Source organism: Cyprinus carpio, chromosome A6, assembly GCF_018340385.1.
Source record: "Cyprinus carpio isolate SPL01 chromosome A6, ASM1834038v1, whole genome shotgun sequence".
NCBI classification, from domain to species: Eukaryota; Metazoa; Chordata; class Actinopteri; order Cypriniformes; family Cyprinidae; genus Cyprinus; species Cyprinus carpio.
Genome location: NC_056577.1, coordinates 24,156,984 through 24,183,431, shown reverse-complemented (window position 1 = coordinate 24,183,431; position 26,448 = coordinate 24,156,984). Strand labels below are relative to the sequence as shown.

General features: G+C 35.8%; 1 protein-coding gene across 6 annotated transcripts in view; it reads left to right on the top strand.

Moving 5' to 3' along the window:
* The window catches only part of LOC109061925 (sodium channel protein type 8 subunit alpha-like), a 51,262-nt gene that overhangs the window by 19,254 nt on the left and 5,560 nt on the right, over positions 1–26,448 (top strand). For 4 of the 6 annotated variants that reach the window (XM_042758534.1, XM_042758531.1, XM_042758532.1 and 1 more), the window contains exons 7-26: positions 3,613–3,834; positions 4,062–4,125; positions 4,353–4,494; positions 5,527–5,733; positions 5,837–6,112; positions 9,230–9,523; positions 10,956–11,088; positions 11,268–11,506; positions 12,281–12,454; positions 12,648–13,007; positions 13,335–13,811; positions 17,428–17,545; positions 18,180–18,334; positions 19,667–19,840; positions 21,737–21,859; positions 24,537–24,821; positions 24,947–25,000; positions 25,077–25,214; positions 25,436–25,540; positions 26,114–26,384. In XM_042758534.1, the coding sequence (XP_042614468.1) occupies positions 3,613–3,834; positions 4,062–4,125; positions 4,353–4,494; positions 5,527–5,733; positions 5,837–6,112; positions 9,230–9,523; positions 10,956–11,088; positions 11,268–11,506; positions 12,281–12,454; positions 12,648–13,007; positions 13,335–13,811; positions 17,428–17,545; positions 18,180–18,334; positions 19,667–19,840; positions 21,737–21,859; positions 24,537–24,821; positions 24,947–25,000; positions 25,077–25,214; positions 25,436–25,540; positions 26,114–26,384 (4,011 nt within the window). The remainder of the gene's footprint in view (positions 1–3,612; positions 3,835–4,061; positions 4,126–4,352; positions 4,495–5,526; positions 5,734–5,836; positions 6,113–9,229; positions 9,524–10,955; positions 11,089–11,267; positions 11,507–12,280; positions 12,455–12,647; positions 13,008–13,334; positions 13,812–17,427; positions 17,546–18,179; positions 18,335–19,666; positions 19,841–21,736; positions 21,860–24,536; positions 24,822–24,946; positions 25,001–25,076; positions 25,215–25,435; positions 25,541–26,113; positions 26,385–26,448) is intronic. The other 2 variants (XM_042758536.1, XM_042758535.1) reach the window with 1 other exon arrangement.

Sequence of the window (26,448 nt, the reverse complement as noted above, 5' to 3'; positions counted from 1 at the left end):
TTTTAGTTTGGTGAACAATAAAAATACCTCATAACCTCATCCTAAAGCAGTGGTTCCCAAAATGGGGGGCGGGGAGTTAAAAAAGCAGGGCATGGCAATGCTAAGGGACAGTCAGCAGATTATCCCACTTAATATGCCAGTACTTGCCACATAAGTAAATAAAAGAACACAAAATATTAATTAAATATTTTATTACTTCAAGATGACTTACCGTCTTTTATCAGTTGTTGTGGTTGTTGTCGTGGAATAATAGAACAATAGATGGCGCGATTGAAGAATCCGAAATGAGTTGCAGGGAGCTGTGTAAAAATATCAATAAATGATGCCTGTGCCTTCAAATACTCAACTCGCCTCATACAAAGTGGCCTACAGAGCAGGTCAGTGTAAGAAGCCGCACACTGTAGATGGGGAATTAATACTTCCATCTACTATTGATATGGTTTCAACTATGATCGATAAAGCAATAGCCAGTAAAGGTTATTCCTTTGTCAGACAACACTATCAAGGAAGCACATTTCTTACATGTCAAAAGATGTAGAGGAACAGCTTAGTGACAAGATACGAGAAAACCGTTTTGCTCTGCAGATGAATGAAGCAACAGACAGTAACAAAGACTATTTATTGATAACATGTCAGATTCATTGATGCCGATGATTTGATAACTAGAAGAGCCACTGCAGTTGAATTGTTCATGATTCATTGACACTTACTTGAAAGAGGCTGATCTGAAATGAAAGGATTGTGTTGAGATATGCACAGATGCAGCTCAGGCAATGGCTGGGAAAAGAGGAGGGCTGCAAGCAGTAGTCAAGCACGTTTCACAGATTGTGCAGTTGACCCACTGTATGATGCACTGGGAAGTGCTAGCATCTAAAGAGATGAGTCCTAAGCTGAAAGATGTAAGGCAAGTTATTAGCGCCACCGTAAACTAAATCAAAACAAGATCGGTCAATTTTCCACTCTGTGAGGAAAGGGGATCTGATCACCCAGCAGTTTTGTTTCACAGCGAGTCCCGTTGGCTGTCGCATGGGAAGGTTTTATCCAGGATGTTTGACTTGAGATCAAAATCTTCTTGGAGGAAGAGAGAAATTAACTTGCCCTTAAGTTCAACAATAACAATTTTCTCATGAAACTTGCAAACGACATGTTTCAGAAACCCAGTGAACTAAATCTGCAGCCAGAACACACCTTCCAAAGCTGGCAGATGAAATCACATCAATCACAAGAAAACTAGAAAGGGGGGAATGTAGACTCATTGGAGAGCTTGAAATCATTGAGGTCAACAAGCTGCATAACAAAAACTTTTCCAGAGCTATTTCCCAGTGCAGGATCCTTCAAAATAGGACTGGATTCGAGACCCCTTCAAAGCAACATCAGCTGCTGACTTGAGCACAGCAGAAGAGGAACAGATCATCGATGCCACCTCTAATGAGGCTTCGGTTTAAGTCCAATACATTAGCTGCATTTTGGGATGGAGTGTAAAAGGAGTACTCCCCACTACTAGACAGGAGAGCCCTGGCTGTACTCCTTCCTTTTGCCACATCCAACACATGAGGTTTTTCTGCAGATGCTTCAATCAAGACAATGTACAGATCGAAGCTGGACGTTGAAAATGAGCTAAGAGTTGCATCCTCAGCTGCATCCTCGATTTGAGAAGATCTGCAGCACAAAACAAGCACTGAAAAGAATGTTTAATTTTTAAGCATAAGTCTAATTTCTATAGTTCAAAAATGTTCATTTTTGTGCAGAGGCAAGTTTGAAAATCTGTTTTTACTGTTTTACTGAAAATTGTAATTACTATGTTATTATAATGTTTCAATAAATCCTATATGATTTTGCAAGCAAGGTCGTGTCTGAGAGTGTCTTTATGTCAGTGCATGTAGGTGGGGGCTTGAAAATGTTTTTCTGTACAAAAGGGAGACCCAGGAGAGAAATTTTGGGAATCACTGCCCTAAAGGAATGGTTGAGCCATATTTACAGATGGAACTAGAATTTCATAAAGTCTTACAACAACCACCCAGAACCCCTTAGCAATGCACTGGTAACTAAGGGCAAGTTATTTATTTTTCATTGGATCATTGGTTTAAAAATATAGATGTGAATCATTACCCTACATTTTTTTAATTGGATGAATGAAACAATTTTTTTCAGTGTACAACAACTTAGCAACCAGTCAGAACAACTTATGAACAACCAAATACCATTGCCCTGGCAACCACCTTAACACCCCTAGCATTGTGGTGGTGAGTTTTGCACGAAAGCACCACTCACATTTTCTCAAAAAAAAAAGGTAAAAAATCAGTTGCTTGTGTATTGATGTCAGTTTATGATTTATTATTTGTAACATTTTTGCAGAAATTGCAGTGGGGATTGAGGAGGGACTTCCCTAAAAGATTTTGTATAATTCTCCTTTCTTCTCCAAGACTTTATAAAATGTGATTCTTGTGTTGCTGTTGTTAATATTACAAACAACATTACACAGAATTGACATATCAATTGTTTTTCAGTTGATGTAATGAACTGGTATAATTTATAGTATTATAGTGACTTAAATTATAAATCAGTGTGGTACGTATAAATCCAAATGTTTAACTGATAGCAAACTGCACATACATCTATTCACTGAGATACAGACAGATTGTGTGCATTTGCCCTGTGGAGACGGGAGACTCTTTAAGCTGCCTGTTCGTTGTTTTATATAAGTAAACCACATGATTATTTCTTATGGTATGTGTGTGTGTGTGTGTGTATGTGTGTGTGTGTGTTAGAAAGTAAAGGAAACCAAATAATTTATTGTGTGGTTGCTTAGGTATTTGATTATGGATGTAATGTTGAAGTAATTGTTTTTTCTTATTCATGTATGTTAGCATAACACAATACCGTTCAAAAGTTTGGGGACAGTAAGATTTTGATTTATTATTATTTTTAAAGACATTAATTATTTTATTTGTCAAGGATGCATTTAATTGATAAAATATGACAGTAAAGACTTGTATGTTGTTACATATTTTTTTCAAAGAAACATTTATTTTTACCTTTCTATTCATCAAACATTACTGAAAATTATGTATCACAGTTTCCACAAAAATATTAAGCAGCTAATAATAAGAAGAAATGCTTCTTGAGCAGCAAATCAGCATATTAGATTGATTTCTGAAGGATCATGTGACACTGAAGACTGGAAAAAACAATTATTTTAAACTGTAATAATATTTCACAATATTATTGCTTTAACTATAATTTAGATTAAATAAACACAGCCTTGGTGAGCATAAGAGACTGCTTTCAAAAATAAAAAAAAATTTCACCGACCCCAAAACTTTAAACGGTAGTGTACGTTGCAGTACAAAGTAGTAAAAACAGCATAAAATTAGAATGTTTTATTGTGGGAACCCCAACGTAATAAAAGTATGGCATGAAAGTGTGTGTATCAACAAAGTGTAGAACATGTATTATATTTCTAAATATTCTGTGTGTGTGTGTGTGTGTGCTCTCATTCCTGAAATTGCTTTGCGTGTTTGTGGATGTGTGTTCTTGCGCAGATATGAACATTATCACTTGTGGGGCAGACTGTATATTCCTCGTTGTGTTTGTCTCCTCATCTTCCCACAGGGCTGAAAACCATTGTGGGTGCTCTGATCCAGTCAGTGAAGAAGCTGTCAGATGTGATGATTCTGACTGTGTTCTGTCTGAGTGTATTTGCCCTCATCGGTCTACAGTTGTTCATGGGTAATCTTCGCCAAAAATGTGTCATCTGGCCATTCAACTCAACTGAATCCTACCTAGCCAATGGGAGCAGAGGCTTTGACTTCAATGAATACATCATGAATGACAGTAAGTATAGGCAAAGCTTTGACTACTTAGGCTAGTTTCTAATACAGTTGCATTAAGCAGTGCCGTCCTCAGCTTTTTTGTATATTTTTTTTTTTTTGTTTTTACAAATACGTTTTTACATACTTTTCATTTTGAAAAAAATCTAAAAATGAGTAGAAAAGTTTTTGGTGATTTTAGAATTGGTTTTCACATGTTTCAAGTCTATCCTCTCTCTGCTCTTTTCACAGCAAACTTCTACTTTCTGCCAGGCATGCTGGATGCGCTGCTGTGTGGAAACAGCTCAGACGCAGGGTGAAGAGTGAAAACATACACAGACAAACACACAATATTCCCAATACTAAATTAGCAACAATTTTTTAATCTAAATTGTAAAATCTAAATATTTATTTCCAAATAATAGCACAATTGATGCACTTTTAAATGAACTTTTATTGTTAAGGTATGATCTGTAATACAAAAGCACAAAAATATTTGTTATTTTTAGTACAGTGTGTGTGTGTGTATGTGTGTTTGTGTAGGCGGTGTCCAGAGGGCTATACTTGCATGAAGGCTGGACGCAACCCAAACTACGGCTATACTAGCTTTGACTCCTTTGGTTGGGCTTTTCTTGCTCTCTTCCGACTCATGACACAAGACTTCTGGGAGAATCTGTACCAACTGGTGTGCATTCATTCCTCTCACTCTTGCTCTGTTTTTGACTTACTTCTGGTCCTGTTTCAGCACTGTTCCATATCTTACTAGTTTATTATGATGAACTGGATGATTTTCTTGTTGACATTTGACCTCACCATGTTACATATTTAATATTTAAAAAGGTGTCCAGTTATCATCATGTAAAAAACTATTATTGCTAATTATTTAGCATTTTTCGATCACATTTTGTGTAAAAAAAAAAAAAAAAAAAAAAAAAGCCATAAAAAGAGTTAATGTCATTCCAAACCTGTTCGACTTTCTTTATTCTGTTGAACACAAAAGAAGATATTTTGAAAAATGTTGGTAACCAAACAATTCTGGCTACCATACACTTCCAGTGTAAAAAAACAAAAGAACAAGCATCTTTTATGTCGAGATTAAGTTATGACAGAATCAGCGTTATTTTACTACCATTGAGATACTATTATAGTTTTTGTTAATATTTAGTTTTCGTTATATTTAGATTTTATTTTTATATTTTCTGCTTTCATGATCATTTTAGTTAAAGTGTTAGTATTTTGTTGTGTTTTGTCATTTTTATCAGTTTTTGTTGTATGTCTATGTTTTTATATGTTATTTTATTTTATTTCAGTTAACATTTTATTTCATGGTTTTAGTTTTAGTTAAATATAATAACCCTGGACAGAATTAAATTTTTTGGGTGAACTGTCCCTTTTATTATTTAATTTTAATTTTAATTAAAAACAAAGTAAGGTTAATAGAGTCGACAGAATAACTGTAATTTCTTAACATTTCTTCCTCATTTTTTAAACCAGGGTGGTTTTGTCAGGTTTTATTGAACTCATTGTCCACAATCAAAGGTAAAAGGCAATTCACAGTTTAGAAGTTTGGGGTGGCACTTAGGTTGGCCAACCAAATTTTGGGTGTGACTTCGGATACACTCCTGATATTGCATACAGTAAACATACTGCATACTGCAAGAAAGTAGTATAATATTATGGTGTTTAAAAAATAGTAATAGTAGCTTCTTTTTCTTAGACTCTGCGAGCCGCAGGGAAGACATACATGATCTTCTTTGTACTGGTGATCTTTGTGGGATCGTTCTACCTGGTGAATCTGATCCTGGCTGTGGTAGCCATGGCTTATGAAGAACAAAACCAGGCCACTATGGAGGAGGCAGAACAGAAGGAGGCTGAGTTTAAAGCCATGCTGGAACAGCTGAAGAAACAACAGGAGGAGGCACAGGTACACAAATACATGCATATAACAAGCTGAATTAGTCAACTTGCCTACGCTTTTTTGCTCTCATGTTTATTCTGTTTCTTGTCCTTTTGTCCCTCATCACTAGGCCAATGCCATGGCAACCTCGGCAGGTACAGTATCTGAGGATGCAGTAGAGGATGACGGAGGAGGGCATCTGTCCCGCAGTTCCTCTGAGGTGTCCAAGCTGAGCTCCAAGAGCGCCAAGGAGCGACGGAACAGAAAGAAAAAGTGGAAGAAAGAACAGGAAGAGAAAGGTGACAGTGAGAAGGTGGTAAAATCAGAATCCGATGATGGCAGCAAGAGGAGCCGTTTCCGTTTCAGAGACAACAGGCTGGGGCGGAAGGCCTCAATCATTAACCAGGTAAGAGTGGGGTTATTTCAACAGAGGCCTACATAAACATATTTAACACATGTTCTTGTCTGTCTCACATTAAGTGGTATATGATATATGTCTGGCAAGGCAGAATGAGTTTCATAAGGAGGAGATCATTATGTTCATTCAGACACTGGTTAAGGAGCAGATCGATATAAGTGGTGTTGTTCATTGTCGTCATCATTGAATTATTCTCTTTTTTAATTTGACCAATTTTTTTTCGTCATTTTATCTGTGTGTCTATATTGAGATAAAAGTAGCACTTAAAGACCTTTTTTGTGGCTTTTATTCCATGTCTGATAGCTATGAGACTTTTATGAGCAGGTATACGGGTAATTGACGTTCTATGGTGAGACAATCTGTACTACATCTAAAATTATTTTAAACAACATTTTGCTATTTTTTTTATAATTGTTATGCGTGCAGCTTTTCTGTCTTCGTTAATTTATATTCCATGGAATATTCCCATTTTTACAAATAAATTTGTCACACCAAAGGACCATTTAAAATGAACTGATTCAAACAAACAAAGTGGTAAAATGTTTTGACTATTTATAGAATATAAATATATACATTTTCCTTTAAACTTACACAACACTTCTCAATGCACAACAAAACCTTAATTATTTCAGTAGACATGTCAATAGACGTTATGCATCTTCTTTGAAAATGGACCAGAAATATCATCTTTGAAATATCAAAACTCTTCTTGCACTTGTATTTTGTTGAATAAAATGCCCTCTAGAATAAGATCCCCTCCCCCTTAAACATAAATACCACCTTGTTTGATAGACAGTATTTTATTATTAGAGTTAATGATTTAAAGCTAATCTGCGCTCTACTATTATACTGACATGCTTCTTTTGCAATCTGTTATGTTGCAATAGCAAGCCGAAATAACCTCTGGTGTTTGCTATCACGGGCCAGTTGAGCCCAGCCCAGCCCTTGATACTACTGTTCTCTCCTCTGTGCAGTCGCTACCACTTTCCGCTGAGTCATCGTCCATATCACCAGGGTGATTAGACAAAGTGCTTCAGCCTTACACTCAAAGATCAGAAGAAGAGGAAGTGCTCTTGCTCAGTGCCCATCTATCTATCACTGTAATTCTTTCCATCTCATTCATTGTCTTGCTTTGTGCAGGATTTATGATTGTAGATTTCTCTTTATGTCTAAAAGCTCAGTTAAATAACTCGAAACTACATCAGACCTGGTGCTTTTGAGTTATTTAATTTGATCCCTCTGTCATCTGTTTATTTTGTCACCTTTCTCTGGTTTACAGAAGAATGCTTAGCCATTCTGAAGGCAGAACACCTGCTCAAGATCTATGTATGTTGTTGTGTATAGACGTGAAGTATTGCACAGGAACACCATACTTTCACTGGTCCTGTGAATTATTTAACCACTCGCTATGAATCTTTCATCTGATGAGAGCAGTAATATAGTGTGCTTAGGCAGGAAGTTATACTCCTGGGTCCCACCCTGCAAATTCTGTTCAGATCAACCTCACAACAATGGATAAAAGCACCTTATTAGGCAATCGCTGGTTAAATTGGAAGCTGGTTTCATGACATTAGTTATTACAGTGTGACCTCTGGTAGAGTTTTTTTCTCCTTGGAATTAGCACAGAAAGCCACTGATTGTTATGGATATTTAAGTAACATTATGCAAGCTCCAAAGGATTTTGCATTTGTAGCACTGGGGTCTCAACCCTTTACCAGATCAACCCACTTCTCCTTAGTGAGTCAGTGATCTGAGTAAAATAGCCCCTGCTGAGAGCACATTTGGGCCTCTTTCTGCTGTACATAGTCTGCAGTGGTCAACCACTCCATTAGGGGGAAGGCTCTGAACCGCAACACAGAGAAAACGCATGCGCTAGCAACTAGCATTCTGCATTATCAGTGAATTTCAGCAAACAGTTAGAACACTATTATTGGTCTCAACTAGCATCTTGGATCGTCTATGAATTTCATATGGGAAGTGAATTTTAGCCAGAAGGGAGCATTCTGCAGTAGGATAAATGCTTCTTTTTGCACCAGTGCGAGTGTACTTATGAGAGCACACTAAACTTCCGTAATGTTACGTGTTTCTAAGTGAAAGAAATAATTTATTGGATTGTGAAGTGTGGGTGTTACAATATACCAATATGAAGTCAGAGTGAATGTTAAAAATGATTGCTAACTAGTTGTTGGCTATCACATATTTAGTAATATTGAATCATATTAAGCAGTGTTATTTTAGTATTAATAGTTTACTATTAAAGTTATAGTATTATATATGCAATATATATATATATTAATTTGGTTTTTGTATTTCTATTTTTTGTATTTTTAATTTTAGTCATTTTGTGTGCTTTTGTCATTTTATAAGCTTTTTTAAAATTTCTATTCAGCTTTCATTTATTTTTATTTCAGTTTAAGTAATTGCAGTACTTCAACTAATATTTCATTTCACTTACTTGCCAAGGCAACATTTCCAATTCATTTAATATTTACATTTTATTACAGCTTTATTTTTAACTAAACATGTGATATATGGCAGCTATTTAGCAATCTCTTTAGCATTCACGCTTACATTCAGCTTTATTTCAATTAACAAAAACACTTTAGAATAGAGTTACTTTTAGTTAACAATGACAACACTTTACCGTTATTATGAAGATTATAAAGATAATTAAAAGATTACGAAGACAAACATTAATTTGGAATAAGCTGAATTATTGAATTCATATAAACAGTCATAATAACAAATAAATAAAAATATCAGGAATGTGCAATAAGACAATAAACATGGTCTGCTTTAATTTCATACTGATTTTAAACATTGATCAACTTTGGTTCTGTTTTATGAAAGAATAGAGAACAATGGCTCTCTGAATACCAGAAGTGACCTGCAGTTAGCTGTTCAATTATTAATTTAATGACTTTGGTCAGCAGTTATTGCTCTCCATGTTTCTGAGTTTGGTTAGAAAAATAATTTACTTAGAAAAATAGGATAAATCAGTGCAATGCAAATGCCTTTTTCTTCTCCTGTTTATATGTCACACTCGCTTCTTACACACACTGAAGATTCCTTGTTCTGATGTGTACCATCCTTCTTTTTTTACAGTCCCTGTTGAGCATCCCTGGCTCACCCTTCATGTCCCGCCGCAGCAGTATATTCAGCTTCAAGGGCTCAGAGAATGAGTTTGCAGACGATGAGCACAGCACGGTCGAGGAGAGCGAAGACCGCCGCGGCTCCCTCTTTGTCCCGTACAGGCGCAGCAGCTACAGCGGCTACAGCCAGGGTTCCTTACGCATTAACCCACTGGCACCCCACCCAGGCTGCAAGAGAAACAGCACAGTGGACTGCAACGGCGTGGTGTCTCTGATCGGGCCTGGGCCCGGCCGGCTACTGCCTGAGGTGAAAATAGATAAGGCAGCTTCAGATGACAGTGTAAGGACGTCCACAGGGGGGCAGATTCAGAGTATAGGCATGACAAGAGTGGCCGATTATGATTCCAGTTCAGATTTTTCCTCTCTTTTCCTTTTCGTTCACCCCATTTTGACTCTGTCCTTCTAAGTCTCTGAGTTTCTAGTCTGTCTATTCTCTCTCAACTCCTCAACTACCTTTCTTGTCTCTATTTTTATTTTTTTATGCAAGTTTTGATCAGCAAATCTACCAGTCCCACTCCCTGCCAGCGCTCTCCCTCTGTGAATGGCATGGCCATTAAAAAAAAGAAACTGGGAGAGTTTTCGAGGGGTTCCTTAACACACATTAATGCCCATCTTTAAACTAATATATGCGGTAACCCCTCCCCTTTCAACCTAATTTACATAATAATTACATTGCCACATGAAACAAGATACTTATAATATTCCCATTCCTTCACGTCAACCACAATCTCAAATTTGTAATTTTGTAAAGGTTTCCACCTCAATTTTTTTTTTCTTTTTTCAGAATTTCAGGACCACTCTGCTCCCTCCAAAAAAGTGTGATGCAAGAAAAACCTATCCTAACCTTTCCAATAACAGCATTCTACCTCATTTTAGTTAGCATGGTGGATTGACATCCTTATACTCTCTTTGCCTTTTCCTCCTGTGTGGGAAGCATGATTTTGTGCCCAGATTTCACCCAAATTCATAGCATGCTGTTTCAGACATTCAATTAAACATGCTAATGTCACCAAGTAACTGCATTGTAAAATCTAGATGATTTTTGGAACTGAAAGGAACAGTGAAGATAAACAGATAAACATTGTCTTGACCAACACCCACAATACCAAGTGAACTGATATTCAAGAAACTTTTCTAATGGCAGTGAAAACTGGGCCTTAAGCAATGTGTGAATTTTCGTCTTGCATGATAATATTCGCAGGAGAACAAGTAGGCAACCTTTTGAGCAGCTAGTAGTGATGAATGAATAGTCTTGAAACTGAAGTAAATAAATAGGTGGCACTCATTCACAATCTCAGATGTAGAGAAAATCTGTATTTATTTTAACTTCAGATTGCTACAGTTGGGTGTCTGTAAGAGAATTAGTTATGGTAGGTCCATATGCCATTGTCTTGCAAAAATCAAATTGTATTCGAGTAAAGCTCATTTGAAAAGAGTTTAGGTACAATACTTTACTGTGTGGTTTAGAGAGAGAGAATCCACATAGGAATGTATCAAAATAATTCAGTTGTGTCTAAATGGAACTATAAATGTTAAGTATGAGTTGCAGGTTCATTCAGGCTTGTGTTTTTGTGAGCATGTGCATGTGTGTTGGAATGGGTTAAAATGTTTCTTGAAAGAAATCCCATCTCTGATTGTTTTTTTTGTCTTTCTCCACCTTATGTCACTCTTGTCCACAGACCACAGAGGTGGAGGGAAAGAGAAAACACTCAGGTTCACTTATGGTGTCAGTGGACCAGCTCAATACTTCCTTTAGCCGGAAAGAGCGAGCCAACAGTGCAATGACTGTTGTCACCAACACGCTGGTGGAAGGTATTGTGTAACATCTGTTTGTCTGTATTAATGTTGCCAAAAATAGTTAAAATATAATAATATAAAATCAGTAATAATAAAATCATTTTATAGTTCCATATAGATTCATATTACGTTTTCTTACTCATAATATAGATCTCACCATATTCCTCTTTTCCTTATTATTTTTGTCACCACAGAGCTGGAGGAGTCTCAGAGAAAATGTCCACCCTGCTGGTATAAGTTTGCCAACACATTCTTAATATGGGAGTGCTGTCCAATTTGGATAAAGATAAAGGAGATAATGAACCTCATAGTGATGGATCCATTTGTAGACCTGGCTATCACTATATGTATTGTGCTGAACACAGTCTTCATGGCCATGGAGCATTATCCCATGACACCACACTTTGAGGAGGTGCTTTCTGTTGGAAACCTGGTAAGAGTGTTTTTTTTTTTTTTTTTTTTATAGTTTGTTCTTTTTTACAAAAATTACCAATGCAAAACTGAACTGATTGCAAAAAGGATGTGCTTTCGAATATCATTATTTGAAACTTTTCTCAGCAAATGTTTGTATATATGTATATGTATATATATATATATATATATATATATATATATGGAAACGCTGAATTTCGAATTAAAATGCCTTAATTCGCAATATATATATATATATATATATATATATATATATATATATATATAATATATATATATGTATATATATATATATATATATGTATATGTATATATATATATATATGTACATATATATGTATATATATATATATATATATATACATATACATATATATATATATATATATATATATATATATATACATATATGTTCGATTGATTGGCATATCATTAATTTAATTGCATTTTTTAATCAGTTGACAGCCCTAAATTCATTCGTTTCCTTTTTCAGTCCTAACCATCTCCCCATTAATGTAATGAGCAGAAACACTGGAAACTGTGCCACATTTCCACTGATGTCTACTCCTCAGTGTCTGATGGACCTACAGTGAAAATGCAGCCTGTATTAAACCAGTCTTTCACCATTGTTCTAATTTCTTCTATCTTCCACTACCCATCCATTGCTTCTCGTATCCAATTTAGTGATCTCACAGTATTCATGCTACAGGCACAATCAATGTTTGTTGTTGAGGTCATATCAATGATATTTTTCTTTGTTTTCTTTTTATCTCAGGTGTTCACAGGTATCTTCACAGCTGAAATGTTTGCCAAGCTGATAGCCATGGATCCATACTACTACTTCCAGGAGGGCTGGAATATCTTTGATGGCTTCATTGTGAGCCTGAGTTTGGTGGAGCTGGGGCTGGCTGATGTAGAGGGGCTGTCTGTGCTCAGATCCTTCAGATTGGTGCGTTATGAGTGAAGACATTTTTATATGATATAAATTACGATACAATACATTTTATTAGAGATGTAAGCATCACTCATGCCTTGGATTTGCATTCTCCCTTCTTATACTAACACTAAACTTTTAAGCATTAGATGTCCCTTATTTTCTGATTCTGAACCTTTTGTGAATCCCAAACTTCTCTTTCATACAGCTGAGGGTGTTTAAGCTGGCTAAATCATGGCCCACACTGAACATGCTGATCAAGATCATTGGTAACTCCGTGGGAGCTTTGGGAAACCTGACTCTGGTGCTGGCCATCATCGTCTTCATCTTTGCTGTGGTGGGCATGCAGCTGTTTGGGAAGAGCTATAAAGACTGTGTGTGTAAGATTGCCGCAGATACCTGCGAGCTGCCCCGCTGGCATATGAACGACTTTTTTCACTCCTTCCTTATTGTGTTCCGGGTGCTGTGTGGAGAGTGGATCGAAACCATGTGGGACTGTATGGAGGTGGCTGGACAAACAATGTGTCTCACTGTATTCATGATGGTGATGGTCATTGGAAACTTGGTGGTGAGTTTTAGAGTTCTTCTCGACACAGTTCATTTCCCATGTTGCAGTTCGTCCTGCTTTTTTGTCATTATTTCTTTGCTCACTGTAAGAAATGTCCTGCGAGACTGTAGGGTATCCCACCTGTCATTTTGTGGTTCAAAAGGATGTTTGCGGGACTCACTGGGGTTTGCACATTGGTAAAATAATGGCGCATGCATTTTGAAGTCTTCACAAAAAGCGAAGTCACATGGTTGAACCAAAAAATGACAAATGGGTCAGCCTATGGTCTTGTGGACTTCAAGTCTTCATCATATGGAAAAGCTAAAACGGTGATCTTCTCTTGATCAGGTGCTAAACCTATTCTTGGCCTTGCTGCTCAGCTCCTTCAGTGCTGATAATCTGGCAGCCACAGATGATGACGGTGAACTGAACAACCTGCAGATTTCAGTGATCCGAATTAAGAAGGGTATCGCTTGGTTCAAAATTCACGTTCGTCTCCTGGTGGCCCACATCCTGAAGAAGAAACCTTTGGAAGACGAAGACAAACCTCTTGACGACATGTATGACAAAAAACTCAACATCATAGGTAACCACACCGGTGTTGACATCAAATGTGGTGATCTGAACTACCCCAAGAATGGTAATGGCACCACAAGCGGCATTGGAAGTAGCGTAGGAAAGTACATGATTGATGAGGAGCCAATGTCCTTCATACACAACCCCAACCTAACTGTACGGGTTCCCATCGCTGTGGGAGAGTCAGACTTTGAGAACCTCAACACAGAGGACTTCAGCAGTGAGTCGGATGTGGAAAACAGCAAAGATGTAAGTATTACTGAAGTCCCCTTTAAGGAAAGTCAATTCACTTGGCAGCCATATTTGCAATGCCTCCAGGTAGCTGCGAGACCAACTACTATCTGCTTGAAAGGGGAAATGCTGAAATCTTAAAAAGTGCTCGGCAAATTCACATTTAAAATCAGCAATACAATCTTACATGAACTGTGCTATAAATCTTGTTTCTGATGCTGTATTAACATTAAAAACCATATATTTTAAGGACACTAAATGTTTCTTTAAGAACCGGAGCTTTGGAGTTCTAATAACAGCTGCAGTGGCACTATGACTTTGCCAGCTAGTGATTAGATATTTTATTTAAAAGGTGGGGCTTATTGTGGTTTGAAGTTTCTTAGTAATTCAAGTGGTCTCTCTTGGTGTTTGTTGTTGTTGTGGCAATGCAAAATTTAAGGCAGCTTTAATGTGCTGTTTCGTATATATACTGTATAAAACCATAGCAGCATCAGAGTTGCCATATTAATACTTTAATGTGCCATTGGATCTTTTGGTCTAAAGACACCTTTTGATTTTCGTTTTTATTTTAGGCTGGTGAAAAGATTCTTAAAATATTTATTCTACATTCTCAAAAAGGTTATTTCTTCTATAATTTTACTATAAATATCCTTATACTATAAATAAATAAAAATAAAAGCAGATTCTGAGGTTATTTTGTGTGTGTGTGTGTGTGTGTGTGTGTGTGTGTGTGTGTGTTATATATATATATATATATATATATATATATATATATATATATATATATAAAAAAGCTAAAGTAAACCAGAGGAAAACTTTATATAGCCCATACAGTATACTTTGAGGAATTGAAAATGGCTTACTGCTGCTTACTGTACAGAATTCACAAGTTTCATCATTTTGAGGCCATGCTGCTTTTTGCTTTATTTTACTTTCAGAAAGAGTTGGCTTGTGTATTCTGGCAGAGATAGACTTTCTTTTCCTGGCACATTGAAAATGATCGTGTAACATTCGGTTGCATCTCTTTATATATTTCCTTAGGCCATATTAGGGCTTTTTGATTAAAGATGACTTCTCTATTAATAAAATGCCAAAAGAAGGCACCTTGAGTCAGTAGACCATGACTCAAATAAATAAGAACTTGTACAGACTTAGAGAAGCAAGCTAATCATTTTTATTTTGTGTTTGATACTTTGACAAATGCATTATGCTCAAATGCAAATACTTTAATGAATTCAATGATGAAAAACTTTATTAAGGGAGCATGATCAGATTATAGTGTTATGTGTTTGTAGAGCATGACTAGATGAAGTCAGTGCCAGTAGTTGATTACAGGCTGCAGATTACAGCAGTATGGGTGGATTAAGGCTTTGCAGGCAGTATAAGAATGTTGAGTTGTGCTGTTCCTCTGATTTATTGCCTTGCTGCTTCTGCTGAGTGCTGAGCCACTCAGCCAAAGAATAGATGCAGTCCACCAGATGATGTAATGTTTTTCCCTTGCATGTGTGTGTTAGTTTCAATATAAGTTTCAATAAAATCAGGTTATTAAATCTGTGGTAACAAGAGAGCAACAAAGAGCATAGCTAGCCTCTAAAAGTCAATACCGTTTTATGTCTGTTTTAGCATGCTACCAGGCAAAATAATGAACCAGAAAACAATGTCAGCGATCACTTATCATCCAAAATTATATGTAGTTCAAAATTTCAGTTCAAAGTGAGGATCAAGCATGAGTTCACGTGAATTGAGTAATACAGAGAACTGAGTAAGAAAAATAATGCACTTTTATAATAGTCATCATTAATATTAGCACACACATACATTTATACTGAATCTCGTGTCATTGTTCTGGTCTCTGTGTAAAGACTGGGTCACCTTGACCTAGTTTAGACGTAACAGATCCAGTATGGCTGAACTACACATGCTGAACATCTAGCCAGTGGCATCACAGTAGATCATTTCTGTTAGCCAATCGGAGCAGTGCTGGTTGGGCCTTTATTTTGGATTGGCCAGGCTGGGTCAGGGAGGACTGCAGTGGTGGTGTGTAAGGGTTGTTTGATGCTTTTGATGCTTAAGACTGCTGATGTGTGTGTATGTGTATTAACGATCCGGGTTTTATAAAACTGCTGTGTCATCCTGGCCTGCTGTGATCAGGGTCAGGCTTTTCCAGTAGGCTGAGGAATATGTTTTTTGTGTCTGTACTGTATGGGTATAATTATGCGCCTGTGTGTGTGTGTGTGTGTGCATTTTTTTTAAATTATGCTAGGTGCTTGCAGTAATAGAGAGTTTGATGACTCTGCACAAGGCTTATACGTCACATTAAAGTTGCTTCCTAGTAAAAAATATCCCACATGTCATGTCATGTCATATCATATCATAATAGCATGTGTAGACACACTAACATTTAATATGAAAACAGGTAATACACTAATAATCAGAAATAGTGAGATGTATATTCCAGTCTCTGTATGATTATTTTTTTATATTAGTATAAAAATGTGTATAATAATACAATTAATAATAACATTTATTTATCACATTTACCACATGCTAGTAGTTTCAGTTTCACATAAAATTATTTTTTTTAGGCTTGGTGTTTTTAATTAATGTTGTTTATAATGAATGGCACTACAAATTATGTTTGTTTTATACTTCTATTTTTTATTTTTGTTCTGAACACGGTTAAAAAAAAAAAAAAAAACCTTTATAGTGTTTTTTTTTAAACCAGGATTTCTGTAGTGTAATAAAATGTGACTTATCTGTGTGTGTGTGTGTGTGTGTGTGTGTGTGTGTGTGTGTGTGTTTTGTTTGTTTTTTTGACCCAATGCAACCTACTGTATAGTCAGATGTGACTTATTTTCCGGAAAACACATTATATTATAATGTGATGTGACGTTGTTATGTTATGTTGTTATATATAGACATCATAGTTTGACATAATTTTCAGATTATTGTTTATTTTCAAATAATAATCAGAATTATTATTATTATTATTATTATTATTATTATTATAACAATGAATTTTAGATTATGATGGTAACAAATATATGTTGCCCCTTTTGTCTCATGTTTCAGTTGTTGTTGAAACATAAATACAGATGTGCAGTATCATAATATGTATATATAAAAAAAAAATTAAATCAATACACAACACCTTATTTGCATAAAATTCAGCAGAAAGTCATTCATCACTGTCTGATTTGCATATGTAGGCCCTAGATGATAGTTTTCAACCTTGTTAATTCAGTTAGTGTTGAGTCAAGGTTAATTGTGTCATGGGTAGAGTGAATGTTAATTAAGCTAGACATCCAGAAGAACAATGAAGGTCAGTGCTAGGACACATCTGGCCTCAGTTTATAACTTACTAGTAGGTTACATTTTTTGATCAGGTGTCAATTTATATTGTATCTTGCATTAAGTATTTCTGTGGACTAACACAACAGCAGAAGGTTTTCACTAGAGAAAGCAGTGATTGTAGAGTTGGATTCAGGTTCACCTTGTGTTGACCTTGTTTGTGCTTATCTGTATTTTTTTGGAAAGCTCTTGTTGAAATAAATTGATCAAATAAAATTGGAAGAATTAATCAAAATAAACCAAATGTATATTGATGCATATTTGTGTTTTTGTTTTTCTTTAGCTGGATGACACCAGCTCTTCAGAGGGAAGCACTATCGACATAAAGCCTGATGAGGAAGAACTGGCTGTAGTGGAGGTCGTGGAGGAGTACTTAGACCCAGAGGCCTGCTGGACTGATGGTGAGCAATGCATGCATCTGTCAATTGTTGTAATTAATTACAATCAATAAATCAAATGTATAAATATTTGCTGCAAAAAAAAATTATAATTAATTGTACAAAATAAACATGAAATTGTATTTATAAAACGGATAGTTCCGGTCCGTGATTTTGATTGGTTGAGCCGCGTTCGAAGCTGTTGTAAATGACACTACAAACATAAACCTTTGTTTACTTCTGTGTGTTGCTCACCAACCACTTTGTTGGAACCACAACTATTTCTGAGGAACTACATTGTTTGGTGGAAGAATACTGTTTTCATTTATATCTTTACACTTTATTTGCTCTGTTTTATTCTTTGAATCCTTACTATGTATATGGAATAACCGTTTTATAAACGCAATAAGCCCTGTGAAGCCGTGGTTTACAGTGAATTTATCACTCCGCTTCGCGCAGTGCCTAACAATGCCCCTTAGCTGTTATAAATTCACTATAAACCACGGCTTCTTGCGGCTTATTGCTTTAATACTGTACTGCACATTTAAGGTTCACTAGTAAAGCAGTAAATTTGTTTTAGCTTTAGATAAGAAAGCATACATTGTGAGCATCAATTTGATGTAATGTGTATTCAGTATATGTGTAATATGTTTTTCAGCCTGTGTGGCACGGTACAAATGCTGTGACGTGCCTATTACCGAGGGCTGGGGAAAGTACTGGTGGTTTCTGAGGAAAACTTGCTACCTTATTGTTGAACACAACTGGTTTGAGACACTCATCATTTTTATGATTCTGCTCAGCTCTGGAGCTCTGGTGAGGTCGCACACATGCACACACGCTATACAGTTTCCATAGAAAAAAGTAGAAACTGATATTATTTGCTACTATTCTCTCAATAGTGCTAAGATGTAAACCACATTCCATGGATGCAGTGCACAGGTGTTCCATTCATTTTTGTGAAGAATTTGATGCACATATTTCATGTTGCTAATGAATATACATATACATTTCTTTAATTCATTGGCAATATTTATTGATAACCAGAAACCAACATTGATACCAAACTTATCCCCTACTTAGTGGCTGCTTAATTTAGGCAAAATATTTATTAAATGTTGTTATTTTTAATTTATTTATTAAATGCATTTTTCTAGAAAATGACATAATCACACAAATAAAGGTTTAACATGCATTTAAAGGACTTTACATTGGGGTTACAACAATATGCAATATTTTGTTTGACCTTCTGAGGTTAACATATTCTGAAGGTTAAGCTTTTTTTTCATTTGCCATTGTTGAAAATTTTTTTTTTTTAATTATTTGAAAGAGTTCTAGGGCTGATTTTATACCCATGTATAAAAACATGTAGTTAAAAGTGATGCAAATAACTTTATGCATATTACAGATAAATTAGTTATTTAATTCTCTATAAATTAGATTTTTGAGCATCAGTGATAAAGATTTGCAGAAGCTAAAAGAATTAAAGACTTAGATAAAGATTCTGAAATAGGATTGGAAGATACATGGGCACAGTGTAGATATCTCAACCTTTTACAAAATATATTTGCAAAAAAAAAACAAAATAACACTATAGCACATATATATTAAAATGATATAGAAGACACATAACACTCTGTTTTATAATATCAACTAAATAAGCAGAAAATGGCTCTCACTATATTGCACTGTACTGGCTCCTGCACTTCAGCAGTCTGTCTTGGGGCTGCAGTATCTCATGTCTGCTGTTAGGGACCATAGCCAAGTGCTGTAGAAATGGCCCCACATGCAGACAATTCTGCTGCCTCTCTCACCTACTGTTAGGGATCGTGCCAAAACTCCCACTAAAGTGAAAGTGTAAGCTAATGTAAGTGGGGTTGCAGTGCCACCCTTTGGTGATGTCAGAGACTGAAAGTGATTGTGGGAAAGATGCAGCTGATAAATCTTAATTTAAACAAACTAATTGAAATTAATTTTGACAAACATGCATCAAGATTTAGTTACCATAATTGACTTTTGTAGCAATGGAAATTTTAAATGTTTTCATGTGAATTTCTGTCACAAAAATTAGAAAGAAGAATTGAACATTCAGAAACACTGTGATAATAATAATAATAAAAAAAAAAACTTTCTCTGTTTTGTGTCTAAGCATTTGAAGATGTATACATCGAACAGAGGAAAACCATCCAGATCATTCTAGAATATGCAGACAGAGTCTTCACATACATCTTCATCCTGGAAATGTTGCTGAAATGGGTGGCCTATGGCTTTGTCAAATACTTCACCAATGCATGGTGCTGGCTGGACTTCTTCATTGTGGATGTAAGTAACTTACAGTAATATCCATAAATCACAGCTGTTACCCCTTGCACTGCCTCACATCAGATGGATTGTTCTGCAGACATATGCAGTAGTTTTCAGTATTTCATTGTGCACTGTCAGTCCTTCTGGCGATTAATTATATTATTCTCAATACAAACAAACATGTTTTTCTATTCTACTCCTTTTGGTCCTTGTGGTCTGCTCTGAGGTCAGTGGTCATTGTCTTCAGACTGATCTTAAAATTAAATTTGATCTTCACCAGTAGAGTGCTCGGGGTGCTGAGGTGCACTAAGTTTAGTGTTTATTAGTCATGTTTCCAAAATATGTATACTAATAATATTTATTTATTCTCGTTATGTGTACTGATGTTATGGAAAAAAATGTAAAAACTGTAAAACCGAAATGTACAGAAACAATGTTACTAGTGACACCGTTACCTTATTTTATTTTTAGATATACATGTTGTATTTCAATGTATTTCCCCTTTTTATGATATAAACATTAGAATCAGCAAAAAACTACTTAATGTGAATCTTAGGTGTATGAACAGAGCCCAAATTTGTCTATTTGCAATCATGACAAATCTAAATGTAAGCATGCATATTGCATTTTTACATTTTAATTGTATCATTTAATAATTATCATAGATAATTCATTTAGTTAAAACCACACAGAAAAATATCAACATTTAATATGACTCATTCATGTTACTTTTCCATATCTAAAGATTCAAGCGACTTAATTTAGTGTGATATCCAGGTTTAAAATCCAGCAAATTATCCAAAGTTCCCATACATAGGTTTCAAATTATTTTAGCTTTTTTTTTTTTTTATCAAAGTAAATGCAAATATTAATTTAAATTCATTATTAAATACTTTTTAAATCATTTCTATAGTTTTACAGTATTATTAATGCTTAAAAAGCATTACTTTTTCAATTTGACTCCTTGCTTTTTTTAATGAAATATGTACATAGACATACTTTTAAATTAACTTGCAAAAATGGGTCATTTGGAAATGGTTGACATGGTATTGACGTCAAAACCATTAACATGTCTAAATGACTGCCCACATGTATATACATAGCCTAGTTTGGTTGGCAGCCACTTGGCAGGGCCGATTGTGTGTTTGACTACATGTTTATGTGGATATAAGTCCTAAACGAAAGTGTTTCTGATTGCTAGTTATTGTCCCTGACAGGCACTGTAACCTTGTCTCTCTATAGTGCTGATGGACACAGAGGGCCTGAGGGGGCATAAGAGGGCCGGGAAGTGAGGGGCCAGGGTAAGGTCTCTGCTAGGACTCTCTTGTTCTTTTACAGGAGTTCCTCTCTCTCTCTGCCTCCTTGCTCTCCCAAACCGCCCTGTTATCCTAATGACTCTCGAATGGTCTCGTGTGTACCGTACGCGGTTGGTGTTTGTACGTATTGTGCGTATCTTGTGTGTACAAAGTACAGTGAATGTGCTTGTAAGTTTGTTTACACCTCTTCTCTAAATGTGTCCCTTCACCCCTTTTTGTATTTCTCAACCAAAAGTTTCCTTCCAGGTTTGCTGTAAGCTGCTTTCCGAGCTTCATCTGCCTGTGATACCAAAAACCAATCACATACTAAGATCAAAAGTGCAAACATTTGGGTCACCCAACATACAGTACCTATGACTGGTTAACCCCATGTTTAACCTGAATCTCTCTCCTTCTCTCTCTCTCTGTTGTTGAATACACATAAATGCATACATACATGAGCAAACCCTTCTGTATGTATGTATATATGTGTTTACTGCCTCTCCAGCTCAGTGTCAACGTAGGGTCCTCTCTCTTTCTCCTTGACGTCCTTCTTGACTCTAACACTTTGGCCCATCTCTTTCTCTCTTCCTCCCTTCCTCTTTCTCTCTTTGTATAGGTGTCTATAGTCAGCCTTATAGCTAATGCGCTGGGCTACTCAGACTTGGGCCCCATAAAGTCCCTGAGGACTTTGAGGGCTCTCAGGCCCCTGAGAGCTTTGTCCCGGTTTGAGGGCATGAGGGTAAGATCCAGGGCTGCCCTATGCATGCCAGTCACTCTGTGAGAACACGACTGCATGCCGAAAACCACCATTGTGCAGAAAGCAAAACCACAGCTATACAAAGCAATAAGCAAACCTATCAGGATTCTGGAAATCCAAATAACTTTGTTTTAGCTAAACCTATCCTTCAAGTGCATGTATTTTAAAACTCTCCGCATGGAAAACCTTTTCAACATTGCGTCATGATGCAGCTGAAATATGAAGATTTAGCTTCCTTTTATTGATTTTTTTAGATGTATAGAAGTATAATGAAATTCCTTTTGCATTCAACTGACATCGCTAATAATCTTATAGCAACTTTTGGGGAAACTTATGGTTTTTAGAATAAAGATGAGAGGGGATATTTTGTGAAGCTGCCTCATCACAAGCATTCATTTAATTTGTTCGTTTTTATTTGGACCACGATCACTACCATTCATGCAACAACATTAGTTGAAGGCCTTTTTGTGATGTTTATAGCATCCAAATGCCTTAAAGGTTCACTGTTTCTCTCAAAATACCTCTGCCATTTTCTAATGTCGTCCTCCAGCCTGAACCCTTAGTTCCCATGCTCTGACTTCACCCTGTTTTTTTCTGCAACTTAATACTTATCCACCAATTCCTGCATCCTTACTCCAGTCATTACAGAACACTGTGTAAAAAAGCCATGGCTCTTCAGTTTGTCTTAGAATATATTCTGGTTTAGGTTTTGATGGCCATATGTTTGGATTAAATATAATATTCACTAGATAACTTGAGCTATAAAAGAGACAGCATGGTTAAAAATTGTATAGAATTTTTCTGCATCAGTCATAGACCATTAATGGAATATTCAAGATCGATTACTCAGAATAATTTTTTTTATTTATGTCAAAAATACATAATTTTCAGTCATTTAAGCCAAACGTTAAAGACTAATAGGTAATGTTAATGAAAAGCAACATCAGAAGACAGCAGAAAATTCGCGAAATAATTCTTTGATCACTGGAACTTGAATAGAACTTTTGATCTGCTCTAAAACTAGTTTGTTGTAGCCTAATCTTTTTTTGTTTTTCACTAAAGTACTGCATTACTGTTCTTTGTATCCACTCAGTTGTTCATTATCTTGTTTTATCTCTTTGCCATTGCATATCATGTAGAATGCATGTTCTTGGAGGTGTAAGAATAAAGTCATGTTCCCCCCTTGGTTCTTTCGTATCTAATCTCTGAGATTGCATAATTATCTCATTGACTTGGGTATTTAGTCGTGCTAATTGTATATATACATTGTGTGTGTGTATTTATACATTCCCTTTTGAATTCCTTACACTTTGTTGTAGGATCACTAATTAATGAGTTAGTAAGATCGTTGATATGGTTAATTTTAGAAATGGGAAAGGGGGGTGGGGGACATGGCTGCTGCTAGGATTGAGGCCCTGCATGCACTGTTATTGGCTGACCATTTCTTACATCACTCAACCAGATGACATATGCTGACATCACAGCTTTTGTGTGTACCATGAGTGAGAGGTGATTGGGAGGGTGGGAGTCTACCTCTACAATGTCTACCTTTACATTTTTACCACAAATGTGGCAGGTAGTTTTCTCTTAATATCTGGGTTCTTTCATGGCACTAAGTGGTATACTGGTATAGCAAGAGAAAAAAAAAATTGTGTTTGGCAGTTATGTATTCATGTATGAGTAATAAAAAATCAAAAGCGGCAAAGGTCTACAAATTGAATTCCACATGTCCTGTGGATACTGACGTCGTTTTGCTTCTGCTTGTTTCTTACTACTTGAGACACCATTGTCAAGCATAAAATTGCTACCCATTCTTATTTTTTAAAACTAAGACTCATCATATTTAATAAAATTCTGGATTTTTTAGATTATGTAGCATTTTATAATAATACTTTTTTTCCAATCATGGAATGGGGAACAATGCTTTCTTGCAAATAAGGTAGCAAGTAATGTGAAGCAGATAGAAGCAGAGCATGTGAAATCCAGCATGCAGCTCGCAGACGGAGAGAAACCACTATTGCTATCCTGTATATTTGAATCTTGGTGTGAAAAATACTGCTAATATTTAAATTAAAATATAAAATATGATTTCATCAGAATAAAGATTTTTCTTGTATTTTATCTCTATAACCTTTGCCACTTTAATGTACACTTTTTAGTTTGATTGTTTCCTTTAAAACTTAATTTCTGTTTGGGGATCAAGTCATACCGGTTTACATCATCTTAGTGCTGTCATCTTTAGATTCTATGTTAAGTAACAATATATTTGTGTATTTATCTCCATGCTCTTGCACGAAAAATTACTACGTAATTACAGTAGATGCATAGATATTGATCAACAAATATTACAACAGTTGATTTGTTATTAAACACTTATAAACAAAAACTCCTAGATGTTGTTCTAATATAGATTAATTTACCTTTTTGTTCATGACAAAATATGTATAGGCGGAAAATTGGATCGCTTTCAAAAGAGCTTGAAGATTTGCACATTATATGTTTAACATATGAACATCAGAATAGCTCAATTTTACTCTAACACCCACTTTCTCTATCTCTCTGTTTATTTTTTATTTTTCTATCAATCACTCAACTGAAATCCATCCCCCTTTTTTGCCCTCTTCCCCCAATTTTTTATTTTATTTTTTTTCTCCTATAGGTTGTCGTGAATGCTTTGGTGGGTGCCATTCCCTCCATTATGAATGTGCTGTTGGTGTGTTTGATCTTCTGGCTGATCTTCAGTATTATGGGTGTCAACCTGTTTGCTGGAAAGTACTATTACTGCTTCAACGAGACATCAGAGGAGAATTTTAAGATTGACGTTGTCAACAACAGGACAGAATGCTTTGCACTCATCAATGCGAACTACACAGAGGTTCGCTGGAAGAATGTGAAGATCAACTTCGATAATGTGGGCGCAGGTTACCTGGCACTCTTGCAAGTGGTAAGTCATCTCAAATCTTTTGTGTATCAGTTGTTTAAATACCCACCATAACCTTAAACACATAGTACCTATGTTACTGTGCATACTGTAGATGTGAGTTTGGTTTCTTTCTCCATATGACCTAGGCCACATTTAAAGGCTGGATGGACATCATGTATGCTGCTGTGGATTCCAGAAAGGTGCGGATGTTTTTACGATTTGACACTGCTGGCTCTTGATTCAAGTGAGTCACTTTTTGCTTATTGCTGCTTTCAGGTTGAGGACCAGCCCATCTATGAGGACAACATCTACATGTATATATATTTTGTCATCTTCATAATCTTTGGGTCCTTCTTCACTCTGAATCTCTTCATTGGTGTCATTATTGACAACTTTAACCAACAGAAGAAAAAGATAAGTGTTCTCTCTCTTCACCTAAATTTCTTCTCTGTCCTTTGCACTTTCATGCTTTCTTGCTGCATTTTTATGTTATCTCCTTTTCTGCTTAATGGTGAAATCTCCTTAATTACAGCCTTAGTGTGCAATGCTGTGGGTTTGTATGGGTATGTGCCTCATTTGAGCACGTGGTTGAGGAAGATTGTCAGATTGTAACCAGTCTTTTTTTGTCACTATACTTTGGAGGTCAGGATATCTTCATGACTGAAGAACAGAAAAAGTACTACAATGCTATGAAGAAACTGGGCTCAAAGAAACCCCAGAAACCCATCCCTAGACCTCTGGTAAGCATTTAGGTCTGGGTTGATACACATATCTGGTCATCAATGATTGGTGCATAGTGATAGATCAATAATGGCATATTCAAGCATGTGTATTCTTTTTATATCTAGAATGGCAAGGGGATAAAAGAAGCATATGGCATAAAATGCAATTGCAAATAAAAATTTAAATGCAGAAAGTTGCATTTAATTTTTTTTCTTATTGTTACATTCAACTATATTTGAAATATAAATTAGACAGTTTTGAATTGTTTCATTTGTCTATATCAAAAGCGTTTTAAGTGGTTACATTTAACTACATTTTTAAATAAATTAAAAATGTTTAAAATCAGAAGTGTTTTATTCATTCATTCTTTTATAGCTACATTTAACTACATTTTTAAAATGAATTGAATCTAGTTTTAAATGTCTATTTATTTGTCAATTTCTAATGTTTTTCAATTTTTCTGTCTTATTTATTTACTTTTTTATATATTAGGAAAAAAAACGCTAACTGATTTCTTCATATTCAGTTTTAGTAATAGTTCTAGTCATCTAATCTCTTCTGTATTTCATTGTCTTTTCCTTTGCTTACAGAACAAAATCCAGGGGATGGTATTTGACTTTGTCACTCAGCAGGCCTTTGACATTTCCATCATGATCCTCATCTGTCTTAACATGGTTACCATGATGGTGGAAACAGATGATCAGTCAGAAGAGACAGAGAACATTTTGTACCGGATAAACTTCATATTCATTGTGGCCTTCACTGGCGAGTTCGTCCTGAAACTCTTTGCTCTGCGACACTACTATTTCATCAATGGTTGGAACATCTTTGACTGCGTTGTCGTCATTCTGTCCATTGTGGGTGAGTGTTGTGTCCAAATGTGATTTCATCAATTCACTGGTTATTTTTCTATTTTTCTTGACAC